This window comes from Mastigoproctus giganteus, chromosome 10, assembly GCF_048544385.1.
Source record: "Mastigoproctus giganteus isolate SK-2022 chromosome 10, ASM4854438v1, whole genome shotgun sequence".
In the NCBI taxonomy this organism is placed as follows: domain Eukaryota; kingdom Metazoa; phylum Arthropoda; class Arachnida; order Uropygi; family Thelyphonidae; genus Mastigoproctus; species Mastigoproctus giganteus.
In genome coordinates this window covers 219,472,137-219,487,520 of record NC_143584.1, presented here as the reverse complement: position 1 = coordinate 219,487,520, position 15,384 = coordinate 219,472,137, and the positions used below count along the sequence as shown (strand labels likewise).

General features: G+C 40.2%; 1 protein-coding gene across 12 annotated transcripts in view; it reads left to right on the top strand.

Moving 5' to 3' along the window:
- The window catches only part of Rab3-GEF (Rab3 GDP-GTP exchange factor), a 973,693-nt gene that overhangs the window by 506,447 nt on the left and 451,862 nt on the right, over positions 1 to 15,384 (top strand). For all 12 annotated transcript variants that reach the window (XR_016547514.1, XM_090382519.1, XM_090382521.1 and 9 more), the window contains exon 20: positions 8,733 to 8,820. Coding sequence is in view for 11 of the 12 variants with exons in the window: in XM_090382519.1 (XP_090238645.1) it covers positions 8,733 to 8,820 (88 nt within the window). In the remaining variant the exon portion in view is untranslated. The remainder of the gene's footprint in view (positions 1 to 8,732; positions 8,821 to 15,384) is intronic.

The following is a 15,384-nucleotide window of genomic DNA, read 5'->3' as shown; positions in this document are numbered from 1 at the left end:
AGTAATTTCAGGAGCACAGGTTTTGGGAACAAGTGCAGAAATACCATCAGGACCTGGAGCTTTCTTAGCATCAAGATTCGTCAAAATCCTTCTGACGGAAGACCACAGGAAGCATTGAATGGAGTGTGTTGGGAATGGTGTGAGGTGTTTTACCAAGATCATTACATTAATACATGAGTTGGAAGAAAAATGGGATGTTAGCAGGTCAGGTTTATCCTTGCAGGTCATCCCATTTTCCATTCTTGTAATGCCAAACAATACGAGGTTGGGAATAGCCTTGAGATAAAGGCTCCACTGGAGAAGAGACAATCACCAAGTTGTGATCTGAGGTGCCTAAAGGACCACTCACTTCGACCGTGTACTTAGATGGGTTTTTTGTGAGAAAAATATTTTAAGCGTGTTGGCTGTATGGTTAGGATTGTCTTGTATCCTTGTAGGTAAATGAACAATCGGTGCAAGGTCATTAGTAATTGCAAAAGCTTCAGCATCTCGAACAGCTGGGTTGGTGTGACTAGTAAACGGAAGCCAGCTGGAGGTGTGAACATTAAAATCACCAGGGAAAATTACCTCACTGTTAAGAAAGTTGGACTGGAGAAAGTCAAGTTGTAAAGTGCTCCAAGTGATCAGTGAAGTTGGGAGAACAGTAGAGACAACACATGAATTTGACTGAATGAGGTAGAGAGATTTTAACCCAGAGAAGATCGAAAAGAGAAGATTGCAAATTACCAATTCTCTGACAGGGAATATCTGAACAGACATGTGCACAAGTACCACCTTTGAAGCAAAAGGAATCATACAGCGAATAATTTGGGCAACTAAGATGAGCAGTAGTTGAATCAACCGATAACTGAGATTCTGTCAGAAAAAGTACATGGGGTTTGGCAGACTGCAAGTGGAAATGGACATCATTGAGATTAGAACTGAGATCACATATATTTGCTCCCCACTTGCACAAACACCATACTCAGACTCCCTTCAGTCGCTATCTAGCAGAGCAGAGGTATCAAGATTATACACTAGCTGATCCGGAACCCTTCTAAACAGTTACCAATAGGTTCTGTCTAGTGTACTAACTAGTGGCCGGCCTGCGAACACCATTTTAGAGCTGTACCCTCGAATTTAAGGAAGATTGGATCTCACAATGATGTTCATCATAACCTCAAAATTCATTGGTCATACTGCATGATGGAAGAGATGGGGAAGGGTTGATTGCAACTTAGCTCTGGAGACTAAACATGGGTTTCACCACTTCAGGCCTCCAATAAGCAAAGTGGTGGTATTGCACCGGTTGATGAGAGTCATCTACCACCTAGTATTGCCCGGTAACCCAGATGGGCGCATTACTCCATGTGGTGTGGGTGCCACACCTCAACCCCTGCTTACATTGGTTCACATCTGGGTAGTCACCCACAGTGATAACTGCCCTTGGCAGATCTCCCCTGCGCCAAAGCAGTTCCGAGTACTTTTAGCTGTTTGCTTTGCTGCTCTAGTCTGATTCATGATTTTAGCTCACATTTAAATTAATAATGTTATGCTTTCTCACATTATACGACAATAATACATAGTACACCATAAAATTATTTATTTTTATGTTATAGAATTATGTTGGAAAATCATGTTTGTATTGTTATAAACTGATAATTTATAGTATTAATTATTCTCTACAGTTACATAAAAGAGCATTAAATAGTGTTTATATCCTTCAATGAACACAATTTCACCTTCTGCTTCATCAGATATATGCACAAAATAATTGCCTAACTAATTTGAAACAAGAAAAATAACAAAAGCCAATAATTTTTTAAAATAATAAAAGTATCTGGTACTTCTGCTTCCTCACTACTCAAAGATTTGTTAGGTCTTTATGAAAGTTTTTCCATCATTTCCTGCAACAAACAGGAATTGGTTTTAGTTTAATTACAAACATGCACTCCAAGATTGAATTTGGGGAGTACAATGTGTATAGGATGGGAGTGCAGGAGGGGTTAGCCTGTTAGTTAAGAACACATAAAATTTAGGGAAGTGCATCATCCAGTTGACATGGGTGGACAGTGCAATGTTGAGTCAGTTTGGTGACGTAAGCACTGGGAAAGCGAAATTGAGAGTAGGAGTGTGTTATGGGCCTAATGACTCTGATGAGTATAATGAGCAACTGTAGAGAGAAATAGAGTGGGCCAGTAAATCAGATTGTTTTATAATGGGGGATTTTAACTTCCGAGATATTGACTGGGATTTCTGAGTTGGTCACTCGCACACTAGCAAGGCTTTTTTGGATTTATTGGACGATTTTTTTCAACAGCAGCATGTTTGAGGGACAACCAAAGGAAATAATACTCTGGATCTGATTATCAATAGTATTTCTTCATACATTAAGAATCTGCAGATAAAAGAAACACTAGGTGGCAGTGATCACAGTGTGTTAATGTGGCATTTACTCAAAGATGTAACTACCGTCAGGGGAAAAGGAAAGGGTTTTTGCTTTTGTAACGGTGACAACAGTGGGACCAACCGATGATGTTACCAATAGCAAATTCTAAATTGGAAGCATTCAGGGAACTAATCTTGGAAGTTAATAGGCTTTTTGTCCCAACTAAGAAATACTGTTCAACGTTTAGGCCTAAATGGATGTCAGATGAACTAATGAGACTTGTTGCAGAGAAGGAAAATGGGATGCATATAAATCATCAGGTGACACAGAAGCCTATGATAGATATAAGCTGGTGTGTAATCAAGTCACAAAAGAGGTTATGCAGGTGAAGGTGGAATACGAGAAATCTTTGGCAAAGGATGCAAAGAAAAACAGCAGAGTTCTTTACTTATGTGAACTCTAGAAGCAAGTGGTTGAATCAGATTGGTCCACTTGATATTGATGGTTTGCCTGTTGAGGACCCTGCTCAGGTAGCTGACAAACTGAATAAGTATTTTGCATCTACATTCACACATGAAGAGTTATTCAAGAAAGGAATGCCAGAAGTTTATCAAACTCTGGCAGGGAACTAAATGATTTTCTAATAACTGAGATCAAAGTGGAGGAGAGATTGTTGAAGTTAAACATAAGAAAGGCACCTGGGTTGGATGGGATCTATCCAATTATATTAAAGGAGGCAGCAAAGGAAGTAAGCAAACCATTGACCATAAGAATGAGAGCTTCCTTGGACTCAGGGGAGGTCCCCATGCACTAATGATGTGCAAATGTGACCCCAGTTCACAAAGTGGATCAAAGGGTGACACAAGTAATTACAGACCTGTTAGTTTAACTTATATTCCGACTTTCTTATTTGGAATTTCTACCTTCAGCTGTTTCCCTCCGCATGTTTCGGTGGGGGAAAGAAAAACACACACAGTAGTGTACCCCTCTAAATTAACATATGGACTCGTGTAAGGCATTATTCAGCGACTCCTGAAGAGACCTATGTAGAGAAACACTCAGCACCTCGATAATCTGGACAACTCTGATTATCTGGAAAAATAAATAAAAATGCATGAAAATGATATGGAAGTCATAGAGATTGGCACCCTCAGCCAAACTGAAGAGGCTGAGGATCATAGACCAAATTACCAAAATAAAAAATCAACAGTACCGAACTCTGACCGTGAAACCCGGAGTGCCAGCGAAATAAAGGATCAGCATGAACACCCAGGAGGGACAATCCATGCCATTAGAAAATACTAAACTCGATCCAGCACTACCAAAGGGAACCGTTCCAGAACAGACATTACTGCTGCGAACGGCTTTAGAAAATCTGATGAAGGAAAACAGTGGGTGTGTGTTATGGGGATTTAGGCGCACATAAGCTGCTGGGGCTATAGTGCACCTAGGAAAACAGCAGCAGAATAACATCCCTACTACGAGCAGAAATTGTACACCAATGGTATAAACTCTAAGCCATCTTAATGAACACATTCAGCCAACTACAGAAGGCAGAGGCAATATTGGAAGCACGAAACATGGATAGAGACAAACAAATGCTACATTGCGCTCCACCATATGCACAAGCGCTGAGGACACCAGCAAGCGACTCAATAGTGGTGGGCAAAACACACAAACCCAAAAGAAAGACCCTAAACAATCACATGTAGTGGTCCTATGACCAAAAAACCCGACGACAACCATTCCAGTGAGCAACTCAAATCCCAAATAATGACTAACCTAAACGAAGAATTTAAGACAAGAATAAAGGCCGTATGGGAAACAAGGAATGTCTGAGTACTGATAGAAATGGAAACAAGAGAGGAAGCACAAAGAATAATATAAAATCCAAAAACACCTGAACTAGGTCTAACCACTGTTGCACCCAAAAAATGAGGCCCTTCAATCATAATATATGACCTGGCCAAAGACTTTACCCCAGACCAACTATCAGAGGAGCTATTCCAAAGAAATCTACAGACCATATTTCCAGAGAGGAATAAAGAAGATCTAGTGACGCCCAAGTATACAAGCCAAGTCAAGGAAATTAGGTGGCAGGGCCTGCCAGAGTAAATCTAAAACTACTGGGTTCCTGGTCTGCCTCCACAGTGGCGAAAGTGGGGCAACGTTGGGCCTCAGCAGGGGTCCAGCAGCTAAATGGCCAGAAGAACAGCAGTACATAACACTACACGTAGACAATGTCCATACACTTTTAAATCTCGGCTTTCCCAGCGAACTGGTATACCCACAATGAAAGCAACACAGTGACGGGGGAAACCCCTGGTGCAGCTAGACATCAATATACTTTACGCTTTAAGACAGTAAATTTTTGGGAAAAAAAATTATTGACTTCTTTTCTTTCTCCTTCATAGTTGCTTGATCTGACATTTGACAATGCAACCTCTAGGATTTTCCTTAGCAAGAAGTGTGGCTCTCAGTAAGTTCTCATTTGATCTGTAATGGTGCTGCAGAAATGGTTAGACAGGCAAAGTCTGTGTATGAGAAATCACTGGCTAAAAGAGAAAGAAAGTACAACTACTCCCCGACTTACATTAGGGTTGCATTCCACGGAACTCTATGTAAGTCGGAATTTCCCTAAATGATTATGCAGCACTTGCAAATTTGATTGAAGCAAAAAAGAAATGTTCGACGAACATGCAAATAGAATTATTTATTCACTTTTTTTATCTCATGCGCAGGAAAAATTACAAAAGTGTACAAAATTTCAAAAATATAAAATTACAAAAATATCAAAATTATAAAATTACAAAAAGAGAGGAGACAGGCATAATGTCAGCAAGTTTTACCTTTCGATTATCGTTGCCAGAATTAACTCTCCAACTGATAAGCACGCTGCTGTGGAGATTTAGAAGGGGTTTTTCCCAACACATCACAAAATTTCTCTGCAGCTGCAGAAGTGGCACTGGCGACTTCACCACATACTTTAATGTTTTGGAAACCAGCGCAATGCCTGAACCTATTAAATCGCCTGTTGCTTGCCATGAACTTGGCTTGGGGTTTGCCCTATTTTTCCTTGATATCTTCATAAATACTTCTTGCTTTTGCTTGAATGACCATTGGACTCATGGGCACTTGCTTTTGAATCCAATTTTCCATCCATATTACTAATAACTTTTCCATCTTCGATATAGCACCTGAATGCTCTTTTGTGATCACTGTTGATCTTAAATGTGTTGATCCTTTAAGCTGTTCTTTTATAGCACACCGTCTCTTAAAATAGTATTCACTGTTGAAGCAGCAAGACCTAATTCCATGCAATAGATGACAAACTTTGTCCTGCTCCGTAATTCTTAATTAATTGTCTTCATTTCTAAATGAATTTTGTTTTGTTTCCTAGCACTGCCAGCACTTGCACTTTCCATTGGTCTCTTTCCCTTCACCACTATAATAAGTAAATAGGAATGAAGAGAAGATTCTGAAAATTTATTTATGTTTTTTATATGATTTAAGATTTCAGTGAAGGGGAACTCATTTCACCATAATACCATAACATAAAAACTCACAGAATTCCAGTTATCAGTATTATCACAAATGCTTACTACCCGAGTTTACTACCCGTTTATAATAGATTGCGCTAACAGAAAAGCCCAATAAACCGGAAAGTGCAAATTGTTTTTATTGTTTTATGGTAGTGACCTTCAGAAATGTGTTTTAGAAAAATATTACAGAGGTGTTCAAAATTGATTCTTATAACCCCAGGGGCTCACCTCTAGTGAGTATGGGCTTGGCACACCCACGGTCCTGAGCTGGATATCATCATTCTTCTCCTTCTTGGTGATTCCCTTCTACTTCTCTCTCTCTCTCTTAGGGTAACTCAGGAATTTTTTTTTTGGCTGGTGCAGCATAAGCCTCAGGCTTCCTTGCACCATATAGCTAATAATTATAATAGTAATAATGGAACATATGATAACGATGAAAATATAGTGCAATTTCCATTAGAAAAATGACCTTTTAGAGAGACAAATAGCTTAGTTATATAGCAAAATTTCAACTTCCAAGGTCTTGGAAAGAATTACCAAAAAAAAAAAAAAAAAAAAACAACCAGTGTGTTATTGGGTTGACATTACAATATTTTCACGATACCTCCATTTATTTCTACGGGATGCAAAATACGTTTCCTTTTTTTTTTTTTTTCAGTTTGCACCGGCTGGCAAAAACTTATGTAAAGTCAAATTTCCGTAAGTCAAACATTACGTAAGCCAGGGAGTGGCTGCAGATAAAAAGTTTTACATGTCTGTGAATACAATAAAGAAAAGTGCAAATGAAATAATTTTTATGCAGTGGTTGTGTGGAATAGTAATTTTTCAACTTAGTTAATATAGATGATGATATTTACTGACATCAATGTTTACTGATAGAAACTCCTTCACAGCAGGGAGAAACTGTGCAAATGAATCGGAGCAATGTTTTTAATATTGATGTTCAATCAGCAAAGTATAAATTATGGACTATTTAGTAGAAAACCTGTTGAGCCTGACTATATAAAGCCCTGATATTTTGGGAAGAAAATAAGGTCCCCTATTATTTTAAGAGAATTAATAAAAGATTGCATCAAACTATTAAGTTTATTTATAAGGGCCCCATTACACATAGATAATTTCCTTGGGTCAGAAAAACATCATTGCTGTTGGCAAAGGTGTTTCAAGAACAAAGTCAGTAACTACACATTCTGTCTTCAGTGGTGAGGAAAATCATGGAGGTAATGATTGAGAATGAAGTATAGATTCATTTGGATATAAATCATTTTCACAAGTGTATAGCATGCTTTCAGAATAAATCTTGTTTAATCAACATGACTTTGTTAATATGATAGTGTCACTTTTGAGTTCCCTGCAGAAATTAACTTTTATATTGTTAATTTGGACTTTAGTAAAGCATTTGACTCTGTCCTATAGAGATAGTATTTAAGATGTATCACAGCAAGATCACAGGTAAAAATCCTAGTTGGATTATAGGATCGCTTAAACTGTGTGGGCTACATAGCTTGTTAACTAGGTACCTTAGAAACTATCTGATTGAGGTTTATGGGGAGGGGGTTTAACAATAGTAAATTTTTATTGGTTGTAAAGGGTTGTAATTAATGATTACTCCTCAGAGTGGGTTAGGGTTAGAAGTAGTCTCTTGGTGCTGGGACTACTCCTGATCTCGATTTTCTTAAGTGACTTTAACAAAAGGGCACGTGGCATGATACAAAAATTTATAGATGGTTTGAAGAATGGGGCAATGGTTAAGGACCAGTGCCAATCGGTGGTACATAAAGGACAACTTTAGATAGTCTTTAGGGATGGTCAGAAATATAGAAACTTTGTTTAATGCTGCAAAATGAGAACTGTACATTGTATAATTAATCTATAAGCAGTATTTGTATTTGGTTAGTATTTGTTTTAATACTTGTTTTTTGGGGAAAAAATAAAAAAATAATATATACTTGGAGGGGTTGAATTGAATTAAAACTGGTTGAAGAAGAAAAGCTTTTGGGAGTTATAATCCAGATATGAATTTCTCATACAATACACTGCAAAGAAGTGGCAAAGAAGATCCCATAGTTTTCTCCCAGTAATTTATAAAACAGTTGCTTTAGAGATAAGGGAGTTTATAATTCCACTATATAAGGCAATTATGAAATTGCCTTTAGATCATTACTTTTAGGAAGAGTCTGAGTAGGGATATTATAATGAATGCTGAAATTTTAATGGTATTAAATGAAACTGGAATTGAGGAAATTGGAATTAAATTTACACTAGAGAAAGAATTATCACTAATTGAATCACAAACAGGGTCATATTGGAAGTTCTGGCGTCGTAAAAAATGTTCCTAACGTAGTTTCACCGTAAACTTTTTTGAAGTTTGCCGTGCTTCTCGTGTGGGCTTGCTTTGCCTTTTTTTTTTTTAATAAACAATTTATCCACTAGTCCACCAGTGATTCTAAAGAAAAAAGGTCAGTTTACTCCCTCCACTTCAGGAGGGTTTCAATCTCCCATGGGATTCAATTTCTACTCCAGACCGATAACACCCTCTGTCTGTTTACCAAGCAAGCAACAATACAAATGCCGTTACGGCAAAGTACTTTTACCGGTAAATTTCATTGAACTTTTGCATGCTTCTCATGCAGGCTTTCTTTACCTTCGCCAAATATATTATTCATATGTACTTATAGAAAGTGACTGCAGATGCTGTATTATAAGTAGACTCTCTGACTGCATCTTGGTTCATTTACTAGTCTAAATTTAATGTTTGGAAATTAAACATTGCTTATGAAAAGCTTTACTTGTTATAAGATTCAAAAATAAAATTATTCCAGGGAAGCAGTCCTTTTGGAAGTGGAGAGAACCTTTATAAGCATCTCTCAGAACCAAGCAGATCTGAAGAGCATACTGGATTATCTGTGGGTATGTACACCTTTATTTGTGACATTTACTTGATGAATTTTATTATATAGTATTAGTATTAAAATGACAGAATGATGCAGGAAAGCAAAGCTTATTTAGCAGATTTATTTTATCTCTTCCAAATATCCTTCTAATCCATCTTTAAATCTACATAAGCCTCCCACTTCTACAAGCTATGTGTTAACTTGTTCCAGTACTTGATTGACTAAAGGCAAATTTTCTTATAATCCATTCTGCAGTTGTCTTTCTTTAATTTTTCTCCTTGTGTATATCATCAAAGAAAGAGAATTATGCTTCCATTTAGTTTCTCAGTCCTTTTACGACCTTAAATAATTCAATTAGATTCCCCATGTAAATGCCTAGTTTACAAACTTTGTAGCTTACAGAACTGGAGTCTATTTTTTTCCTGTATGTGTTCCTCTTTGCATCTGCAATTAGCTTGGCTACCATCCTCTCCTTATACTAAGGCAATATCATTTTCAGTAGATGTTTTGGTCAATTGTCAGTTCTGCAGTTTCAGTGTGAGAACCTTCAAGAAGTTAGTATGAGAGAAGAAAAATTGTTGTACAGTGGTGCTCCCTGGAGAACTGACAAATGCAGAAGGAAACATGAAATATGACATATTATTCTCATTTGGCATTTTAACATTTCCTAAGGAATTGTTAAAATGCCAAATATAATAGTTATGCTGAGTGTGAGAGGATATTCAGCCAGATGAAAAAACAGTTCATATCTTCACTTTCTGATAAAAACTTTAGCATTAGTAGAGGCATTTGATGCAAGAAAGCAAGCTTATGCAGCATCAGCCAAAAAAAAAACAGACTTCCACTTCACCCCTCTGTTCGTTCAAAATACCTGTCCAGCTGAGCCTTAAACTTATTTAGGCTATCAACCTCCACCACAAGGGATGGAAGTCTGTTCCACCAACCAACCACCCGCTGGCTAAAGGCAAATTTCCGCACGTCTATCCTACATCTGTCTTTCCTCAATTTGAATTTATGCCCTCTCAGGTGATTTTTCTGAGCTAGAGGAAGAATCCCATCAGCATTGAGCATGCTTAAACCATTCAAGGCTTTATACACCTCTATCAGATCACCTCGCTGGTGCCTAGTCTCCAGACACTGTAATTTGCAAAACTTAAGCCTTTCTTCGTAAGAGCACCCCTTTGTTCCATTCACTAATCTTGTTGCCCTTCTCTGTACTCGTTCCAGCAGCTCTACATCCTTCTTGAAATGAGGCCTCCAGACCTGTATACAGTACTCTAGGTGTGGCCTGCCCATTGCCTTATACAATGGAATAATCACCTCCTTATCCCTGCTGGAAAAATTCCTGTATATCATTGACAATACTCCATGAGCTACTCTTGCAGCCCGTCTGCACTGCACTGCTCAGAGAACTTCATATCTGCTGCACAACCACCCCCAAGTCCCTTTCATTCTCTGCCACTGTCAGTGTAGTACCACAGAGTTGATACGTTGCTCTGGGGTTGCTGTTTCCCACGTGTAGTACTTTACATTTGTCAATGTTAAACTTCATTTGCCACCTCTCAGCCCATCTGCTCAACCTTTCCAGATCCTGTTGCAGCAGCATAGTGTCAGTAGTGTCCTTGACAACCCTGCCAACCTTTGTATCGTCTGCAAACTTGGACATTAAGCTTGATATACCATCATCAATATCATTTATAAATACAGAAAACAATAATGGACCCAACACTGAGCCCTGAGGGACTCCACTAATAACATTAGTCCACGATGAGCAGTGTCCATTGATTACCACTCTCTGTCTTCTCCCCCTCAACCACCCCTTTATCCATAGCAGCAATTTGCCTCCAATGTCACACTGCTCCAATTTGTGTAGCAGTCTTCCATGTGCAACAGTATCAAAAGCCTTTCTAAGATCCAAGTATATAATATCAAAGTTATTCCCTGCATCCAGTTCTTTTGTGACTGCATCATAGTATCCAATCAAGTTGGTCAGGCAAGACTTCCCCTTAACAAAACCATGCTGTGTCTGAGCTATAACTGAAGTCTTGTCTAAATGATCCTGCAGTGCTTCTTTAACCAGTGCCTCCATTAATTTTCCTGGAACAGAAGTTAAGCTCACGGGTCTATAATTAGTTGTGTCAGCCTTTGATCCTCCTTTGTGAATTGGGGTCACATTTGCACATTTCCAGTCTATGGGTACCTCCACTGAGTCCAAGGAAGCTCTCATAATTATGGCTAAGGGTTTGCTTACTTCCTTTGCTGCCTCCTTTAATATAACTGGATAGATCCCATCCACCCCGGGTGCCTTTCTTGTGTTTATCTTCAACAGTTTCTCCTCCACTTTACTCCCAGTTATTTCAAGATTCTGTAGCTTACTGCTAGAGTTGAATACACCTCTGGCATTCCCCTCGCTGAATAACTCCTCATGTGTGAATGTCAATACAAAATATTCATTTAGTTTGTTAGCTACCTGAGCAGGGTCATCAACAGTTGACCCATCAATATCAAGTGGACCAATCTGATTCATCCCCTTCCTTCTAGAGTTTACATAAGTAAAGAACTCTTTGCTGTTTTTCTTTGCATCCCTTGCCAAGGATTTCTCGTAATCTGCCTTGGCCTGCCTAACCTCCTTTGTAACTTGGTTGCATATCAACTTGTATCTATCATAGGCTTCTGTGTCATGTGTTAATTTGTAAGTATCCCATGCATTTTCCTTCTCTGCCATATGCCTCATTAGTTCATCTGACATCCATTTTGGCCTAAACCTTGAACAATATTTCTTAGTTGGTATGTAAAGCCTAGTAGCTTCCAAGATAAGTTCTTTGAATGCTTTCCATTTTGAATTTGCTGTTGGTAACATCGTCAGTTGGTCCCACTGTATAGAATTTAAATACTGTCTCAGTCCATCGTAGTCGCCTTTACGAAAGCAATAACCCTTCCCTTTACCCCTAATGGTAGTTACCTCTTTGAGTAAATCCCACTTCAGCACACTGTGATCACTGCCACCTAGTGGTTCATTTATCTGCAGATTCTTAATGCATGAAGAATCACTGCTGATAATCATATCTGCCTGCAGATATGATTATCTGCAGATATGAGGTGAAGCCAAATCAAGAGTATTACTCCCTCTAGTTGCCTCCCGAACATGCTGATGTAGAAAACAATCATCCAATAAATCCACAAAAGTCCTGCTAGTGTGTGAGTATCCAGCCCCCAAATTCCAGTCAATATCTGGGAAATTAAAATCTCCCATTATAAGACACTCTGATTGACTGGCCCACTCTATTTCCCTGTACAGTTCCTTATTATACTCATCAGAGTCATTAGGCCTTTAGCACACTCCTACTCTCAATTTTGATCTCCCAATGTTTATGTCACACCAAACTGACTCCACACTGCACTGTCCAGCGATGTCGACTGGCTTCACTTCCTTGGTTTTTATGTGTTTCTTAACTAATAGCATAACACCTCCCCCCTTCCTATCCTGTCTATCCTTTCTGTAGACGTTGTACTCCCCAAATTGCAGTTCCGCATCCCTTATATCTGTGTGACACCACGTCTCTGATATCCCAACAATATCTGCCTTCGATGTTTTGAGCAATACCTCAAATTCATCAAATTTATTTACTAAACTCCTAGCATTGGTGTACACGCAAGTATACCTGCACCTGTTTCTATTCTTAGCTACCCTAACACAACCCATGTGTTTACTTGTACCGCAATGGCTCCCAGCAGTCTCTGAAATACCATGCATCTTGTTTTTCAGGCTTCTGCTCATTCTAATAGAAGCAGTGCAAGAATCTCTTTCACCTCTGCCAGTGGCTACTGTCAATCTATTGGTCTTTGTCTCCCCCCAAGCTAGCAGTTTTCCGACCCACCTAACACTGCCTCGATAGCATCAGCAAATATTCTTGCACCCTTTCTATTTAAGTGTATCCCATCCCTGTAGAAGCAATCTCTCCTGTTAACAAGTACAGTCCAGGCTGAAAAAAATTCTACCCCTTGAGCCTTGCACAATCTTTCCAGGGCCGAATTGATCGACAAGGCTCTCATCATATACTCCCTCCTATCGTGTCTGGGCAGAATTGCAGACACTTTCAAATTCAACCCTAATTCTCGGCTTTTGTTCAACAGTGACCTGTACTTGTTAAGTAATTCTGCCGGTCTCCTACTCTTAATGTTGTCCTGTTGTCCTGCATGAGTTGTCCTGTTGTCCTGCCTGATGCAGGAGTTGTCCTGCATCAGGCCTGGGGAGGTTGGGGCATTGCCCTTAGCTGGGTAAATAGCTCATGTGCAAAACACGAGAGGGCCTTGTAGTGCTGCTCCTCATGTAATATAAGGTGCTCCCATTCCTTTGGGTTAAAGCGTATCTTTGTGATGAAATGACATCTGATGTCCTCAAAGAGGGGACAATCATACATTAGGTGCACCCATGTTTGGTTTTCTCTGCAGTGGCATAATGTGGAATCTCTGATGCTGAATTTCGACAGCTTGGCATTAAAAGAGCCGTGCTCTATTAGAAGAAAGGTGGTGTAGAGCCCCGGTGAGAACCAGTTTTGCTGTTGAGGATACACTTGGGTAATGTCCGGGATGAACTTCCGGGTTATCTCACCTTTAGTTGAGTCCGCCCATCGAGACTGCCAGGTTTGTTGAAGATATTTTGTTAGTCGTTTCTTTTCTGCTTTGTTGTTGGTTGGGTCTATGGTGAAGACAATGCAAGTTACACTGTTCCCCTCTTGATAATTGATATAGCATGCCACAGCAGACAATCTCCAGGTCCAAGGGTAAGAGCCCCACAAGGGCCTGCAGTGTGTGTGAGCTGACCATGCAGCATGCTCTGTAGACAGTGAGTAAGATGCTGCTCTGTATCATTTCTAGTTTTCTTTTATTGACTGTGGTTGTTGCTTTTTTAAACCAGATCCCTGCTGCATAGGTGATGGCTGGGATGAAGAAAACCTTGTAAAAAAGGGTCAGGATTCTTTTCCTTAAGCCCCAATCCTTTCGCGAGACTCTTGCTATGAGGGCTGAGTAGTTTTTTATCTCTTATTGTAGATATAAGGTGTATGGTATAAGGTATATTGTTGTCATGCGGCACCAGGGGTTTCCCCCATCTCCACGTTGCTTGCTTTGTGGGTGTACCAGTTTTCTGGGAATGCCAGCGGTTTAAAAGTGTGTGGGTATTGTACCTGTGTAATGTCGTGTACCATTGTTCATCTGGTCATTTAGCCACTGGAGCCCAGCGTTGCCCCACCTTCGCCCCATGGAGGCAGACCAGGAAACACCAGTAGACTAAGATTTACTCTGGCAGGTCCTGCCGCTTAATTTCCTGAGATTTTGGCGGCTAGGACCTAAAAAAAAAAAAAAAAAAAAACTTGTGTACACATACACATATATGCACATATACACAACAGTTATACATAATATATACACATCCATGCAATCGTAATTACTTTGGATGTTTGCATACAGCACGTGTGCATGCATTCATATGGCAGGAGTAGGGCAGTGCGTAGGATAATTAGGCCGAGACTGGGCGAAGATTATTTTTGAGCTAGATTAAATTTAGTGTATAGGGCGCTCGCGTCGTGTATAGATAGTGGGGAAGGGGAGGAAGACAGCTGGGGGGAAAAGGCAGAAGTATGGGGGACACAGAAGAGATTCCCCAGGTGGTCAGTGAGGCATGCCCATGCCTCACCAGAAGGAAAGGTGGGGTAGCAGGGGGGCGAGGCGACTGGTCGTCTCGTCCTCTTGCCAGGAAGGGGTATTAAAGGAGAGCCAGGCTAGTGCTTGGCTCAGGCCACCAGAACAGCTGCTATTTGTCCTTCGTTCAGATTTTTTGTCTATCTTCATGGTTGCTTGGTAGGTCATCTTTGGTGTTATGCACATTTTGGCTTCTAGCCATTATGTGGCTAGTGTGCATTCAAGTCACATCTTCTTCTGTACAAGGCTTCAGCGAACTTTGAGAAGGCAATATATTCCTGCTCCCATCCAGGAGGTGTTGTTCTCTATCTCTGGGCAAAAAGGTGATCCGGGTGATGAGCTGGCAGCGGAGGTCATCATAAAGCTGGCATTCATGCATGAGGTGGTAAAAGCTCTCCAGCTCTCCACAGCAGCAAGTAGGGTCATCTGTAATACCCAGGGCTGTAAGTTTAGCCTTAAAGGCACCATGTCCTGTTAACAGGAAGGTCGCGTGGAGTCCCGGCGTGAACCATGCTGGAGCCATTGGATAGAGTTTTCCAAAGTTGGCGAAGAATTGTTTGGTGACTTCTCCCTTTGGGGAATTCTCCCATCTGGTTTGCCAGGTTTGCATGAGATGATTTGTAAGTCTCTTTTTCTCAGTCAAACGGTTTGTGGTAGGATCTGTGTCAAAGCTGGCAAAGGTGCAGGCCCTTCCCTTGGAGAGTTCATATAATACTCCACATTTAGCTACTTCGAGGTCTAAAGGTAGGGTTCCTGCCAGCACCTGCAGCGCGTGGGTGCTAACTGTGCTGCAGGCCCGGGTTATAGCGAGCAGCATGGCTCTGTGGATAGAGTCGAGGATTCTGCGATTTATAGCCATGGTGACTTTGGGCTACCATGC